At 36.6% G+C, this 5,488-nt stretch overlaps 1 protein-coding gene across 1 annotated transcript; it reads right to left on the reverse strand.

Annotated features, from left to right (window-relative positions):
* Window positions 1–1,220: 1,220 nt before the first annotated feature.
* LOC103521915 (importin subunit alpha-like) lies at window positions 1,221–3,767 on the reverse strand. The gene is made up of 3 exons (XM_008487018.3): window positions 3,586–3,767; window positions 2,700–3,151; window positions 1,221–2,341 (listed from the first exon to the last, which is right to left on the reverse strand). The coding sequence occupies exons 2-3, from the start codon at window positions 3,136–3,138 to the stop codon at window positions 1,224–1,226; spliced, it is 1,557 nt and encodes a 518-aa protein (XP_008485240.1). The 5' UTR covers window positions 3,139–3,151; window positions 3,586–3,767; the 3' UTR covers window positions 1,221–1,223.
* Between the last annotated feature and the right edge of the window lie 1,721 nt (window positions 3,768–5,488).

A 5,488-nucleotide genomic window follows, 5' to 3' on the forward strand; every position in this document is an offset into this window, starting at 1 on the left:
TTTTTGTCTATCAATTGATCTATTTTACGACTGAATTTATTTATATTGAAAAATACCATTATAAATTAAATTTTATTATTTTTGTGTACTTTAAAAAAACCTCATTTCTGTTGTATTTATTCTCCTTAAATAATATCATTTTATTTTTAATTTTCCGTTTGGTTATTTTGCTACTCTTTGATTTTTTTTTTTTTTTTTCTCTTGGAAGTGGCTTTTGGATTAGAAATTCCGTCTGCTTGTCTACAAGCTACAAGCCAAATGACGTTCTTAGTGTTATTATTTCTAACAGAATGAAGTTAAGTAAGATTTAACTTGACAGTCTTGTGTCAATCAACACGTCCCCACATCCTACACCTGTTCAAATCGTAACTGAGGTATGAACTTCTGTAAACCTTTAAGACAAGGAAAATAAAACAACGGTTTCAATTTATTAAATGAAAATTAAAAAAAGCACTTTATTAACATAAATCACATTTTCAATGGGTATATGAATTGAACTAAAGTAAACTTATAGGCAAAGAAGCGACTTCTACTGTTTTCCTCAGGAGTTAATAATCCCAAGGTTGGTTATTTTACAATCCTAGATTCATATAAATTTTATTAACTTCTCACTATCTACGTCTGAAAAATACTTTTGTAATAACGATTATGAATATTGAACACTTTTAGGTTCCATCATAATTTTTATAACCCCCATAAAATATGTACACTAAAAAGTTGAACACAAGTTTTCAGACTTTGGAAGTCCGTAGAAAAAAAGTAAAAATTAAACAATGACAGAGGAAATTAAAAACAACAAATAACCTTGGTATTGTATGTAGTATGTTAAGGATAAGAAAATTCAACAGAAGATAAAATGTTGACCACAGCCCCATTGGGTACTTGGGTTGGAACGGGAATCGAGTGAAGTATTAAAAACCAAGAGAAAAACTCCAAGGCAAAGAAAGAAACTATACATTTACATGATATAAATCGACGAACGATATTTTAGAAGAAAGATAAAATGTTGACCACAGCCCCATTGGGTACTTGGGTTGGAACGGGAATCGAGTAAAGTATTAAAAACCAAGAGAAAAACTCCAAGGCAAAGAAAGAAACTATACATTTACATGATGTACTTGGGTTGGAACGGGAATCGAGTAAAGTACTAAAAACCAAGAGAAAAACTCCAAGGCAAAGAAAGAAACTATACATTTACATGATATAAATCGACGAACGATATTTTAGAAGTTGAAACCATTCACAGTATTTACAGGTTGTGGATTAAACTCAATGGTGTCGCCGTTCTCAATGGAATTTTCTGCACTATCATTGAAAGCCATGCTGATGATCTTATAACACTTTTGATACACAGTTTCATTCTCGTGATGTTGCAAAGCTTCTAATTTCTCAAGACCACCACTTTCCTCCACTAACAAGGCCATCTGGTTAAGCTCTCCTACTTGCAAAGCAATCTCGAGTAAATTATCTAGACCTTCAAGCACGACTTGGATAGTTTTAACATCGAAACTACTGAGCAAGTTACAGAAAGGTACCATGACTCCATGATTGATAAGCATACTGACTTGCTCCTTGGTAGCACTTGTTGTAAAGTTGGTTATAATCCACGCTGCTTCCTTTTGAACTTTGGCATCCCCATTCTCTAGAATATTGACAATGTAAGGTAGGAGACCTTCTTGAATGACGTGATCAATTTGACGTGAGTTCCCTGCTGTAATGTTGGAAATTGTCCATGCAGCTTCCTTGACAATATTGACACGAGAACTAGACAATAGTTTCTTCATTTTCTGTAATCCCCCTGCCTGGATAACACAGTCTGTCTGATGATCATTTCCTGTAGCAATATTACCTACTGTACGAAGTGCTGCTGTTAGTATTGTGGTTTCCTCAGAGTCTAGAAGTTCTACAAGGCGAGGTACAACACCTGTGTCAACTACAGCTTGAATCTTATCATTGTGGCCATCTGATATGTAGGACAGCGCCCAGCAGATATCAGAAAGAGTTTCTACATCTGTTGTGTGAATGAGCTGGTTCAGCAGAGGCAGACAGATCTTGATTTTCTCAAAGTCAGGTGCAGGGTTTTTGTTCCGACATAAATTGGAGATTGCCCATACAATGTTGCGTAGGAATGTAGTGGGTGTATTAGGTTGCACCAGAGCTAGGATTTGTGGCATGGTGCCCAGACCAAGCAGAAGGTCTCGAGCCCTAGCTCCATCCCCAGCAATGTTACCAAGAGCCCATGTGGCTTGCTCAGCAAGATTGAGATGAGGGGAACTAAGGAGTTGTAGGAACTTGGGTATGGCATTTGCATTGATGACAGTCATAGTCTGTTCAGAAGTACCTGGGGATCAGACAAAACAAACAATCATTGTTAGTTTTTTATGGGCTTGATTATTCTCATGTCCTACCCAATAATCAAACAAGAGGAACGAAGGAAAGAATTCCTTCCTCCCTCTTGTTTTTCCCAATAAATAAACAAAATGGTCACTAGGAGAGTTCCACTTACCAGATGCTATGTGAGTCAAAGCCCAGGTAGCTTCAAGCTGAGTGTTGGGGTTCTCAGCATCTAGCAGCTCCACACAGATGGTTCCCATGTCCTACCCAATAATCAAACAAAAGGAACGAAGGAAAGAATTCCTTCCTCCCTCTTGTTTTTCCCAATAAATAAACAAAATGGTCACTAGGAGAGTTCCACTTACCAGATGCTATGTTAGTCAAAGCCCAGGTAGCTTCAAACTGAGTGTTGGGGTTCTCATCATCTAGCAGCTCCACACAGATGGGCACCACTCCCGCTTCGATCAACTCATCAATAGGTGGATGTCTTTCTTTACTCAACATCTTTCTAGCTGATCTTGTAGCGATCATTCTCATCTTGGGGTTTGAGCTCTTCATTCCTTCAATCATCTCTGGAACCGTCATCTTGATTGGGGACATGCAAGTGGGTTCTATCACAGTGACATTTTCTTCCTCAATTTCATCCAACTGGTCAATGTTGCGTCGTTTGAATAGTTGATCATCCTTGTGTGCCTTCCTCAGCTCTACATTCATTTCACACCGTTTTCGACGCATTTCATCAAAGCTTTTGCCAGCATTTTTGAAACTTGCTTTCCTATCAATTGCTGCCACCTTTTGAGACATTTTGGTGTTGATCCTGAAATGAAGGTTGAATTTAATCAATTTCGTTCCAAAGTACTTATCTAACCTTACTTGATGCTTTGTTGTTCCTAATTAGTTAAAATCATCCAAGAATGGAACTGGAAAGTAATGGGTTACAACTAACAATATCAGACTATTAATACCAAAGTATTAACTCTATGAATCATGATGAGTTTTACAACAAACTGCATGGCTCCTACACCAGCCCATAGAGCCTGACAAATCTCACTTCAATGGTTTGTTAGAGCAAAACAGGTTAACATTTCTTAACCTTGCTCTTAAGTGTATGGCCTTATCAATTAATAGATACCTCATGCAGCAGAAATTTTCTTTTTAACAATCAAATCAATACCGTCTACAGCAAATTGCAATTCATTTACCAGTCAGAAAGCAAATTACACTGAAAATTGACATGAAGGGAGGACTTACCAATAAACTTTTTAGGATAGAAAGTTGTGCTTCAAAGTGAATTGGTCAGGTTGAACTGGAAAACAGAAATCACCATGTACTCAGATCCTCTAGCCAAAACTGAATCAGTAGCTGTACTCTTAATACTCTTTGTACTGTGAAGAGTTCAAACACTTTGAATCTTGTACTTTTCAATTTTTTTCATGCAAACCACAATGAAAGAACGTAGGTACAATGAACAGCAGTTTGTCATTAATTTAAAAGGAAGTTGCTGGAGATTGAATGGTTAAATTTAAAGCTTTAACAGCTAACACAAAATTATCTCAGCTTTAATTAAATACCAATGCCCATAAAAATTTCAAATGCAAAGTTCCATGTTCCATTTTGTTTACAACTTTTGGGTGTTTACGTTTCATTATACCTCTGTGGTGAAACTCAACTCAAGGAGGTCGGGAAATGTGGATTGGAATGGATACAGGGTGTCCCAAAAGTCATGAATCTAGAATTTCTAATGATATGCTGTACACCTGTACAGAAATGAAGTTTGAGGGCATAGGTAGGAGTACTAAGTACTACCTTTGCAAAGACTTGTAGAACAATCCCAAATTTATAGACAAAATTTTATTATAAAATGAAAAAAAAAAAAAAAAACTTGGTTGAACCAAATTTAATTCATATGGCCAAAGCTTTAACAGCTAACACAAAATTATTTCAGCTTTAATTAAATGCCAATGCCCATAAAAAATTAAAAATTTCAAATGCAAAGTTCCTTTCCATGTTCCATTTTGTTTACAACTTTTGGGTGTTTACGTTTCATTATACCTCTGTGGTGAAGGATCTGGCACAGGGGAGCGTGTTGAGGACGAGATTTTTGTGGGAATTTTGCTATAAATCCCACCATTAAAAAAATACCCTGAGGCCAATGCCCATAAAAATTTCAATTGCAAAGTTCCATGTTCCATTTTTGTTTACAACTTTTGGGTGTTTACGTTTCATTATACCTCTGTGGTGAAACTCAACTCAAGGAGGTCGGGGAATGTGGATTGGAATGGATACAGGGTGTCCCAAAAGTCATGAATCTAGAATTTCTAATGAATCTAATGATATGCGGTACAGAAAATAATGAAGTTTGAGGGCATAGGTAGTAGGGAACTAGTTCAGTGATAATGTGCTGTCCTAGTTGATAGATCGCACGAAATAAATGAACACTGGACAAGAAGCACTGATTAACAGGAATCACGGATAGTATTAATATTATATAGAACCTGTAACTCTGGATTACCTGGAAAGTGGAAACGAGGATGGAACAAAAAAGGGAACTAGTTCAGTGATAATGTGCTTTCCTAGGTGATAGATCGCACGAAATAAATGAACACTGAACAAGAAGCACAGATTACAGGAATCACGGATAGTATTAATATTATATAGAACCTGTAACTCTGGATTACCTGGAAAGTGGAAACGAGGATGGAACAAAAAAAACTGGAGGAAATTTTTTTTGGGGAAACAGTAAAACTGTAAAAATAGAAAAATCGGTTGAAAATTTGAAATTTAAAAAAAGAAAAACTATAATCCAAAGAGGAAAAAACTTCCTAAAATACGGACTGCGTTTAGCAAAACTTCCAGATGTAAACGGAGCTTTCCTCTGTGGCATGTTTGGCGGGGAAATTTGAATTTTCTGCAGTCTGTCGCTGGTCGCTGTCCTGTCCTGTCTGTCTGACGAGAAGTAAAAATAAAAAGTGCAGTAAAGTGAGCTTACTGATATGCTATGCTCACTGCAACTTTGGATTTTTGCATGCTCTTTTGATTGATTCATATTGCTCTATCTTGTGATTGTGATAAGCTGTCAGATAATTCTCATCCCTGAGCATCTGAATATTTCCATTGTTGGAGCACTGATAAGGATAAGACTGATAAAGGAGGT

This window comes from Diaphorina citri, unplaced genomic scaffold (genome assembly GCF_000475195.1).
Source record: "Diaphorina citri unplaced genomic scaffold, Diaci psyllid genome assembly version 1.1 scaffold6261, whole genome shotgun sequence".
NCBI lineage: Eukaryota > Metazoa > Arthropoda > Insecta > Hemiptera > Psyllidae > Diaphorina > Diaphorina citri.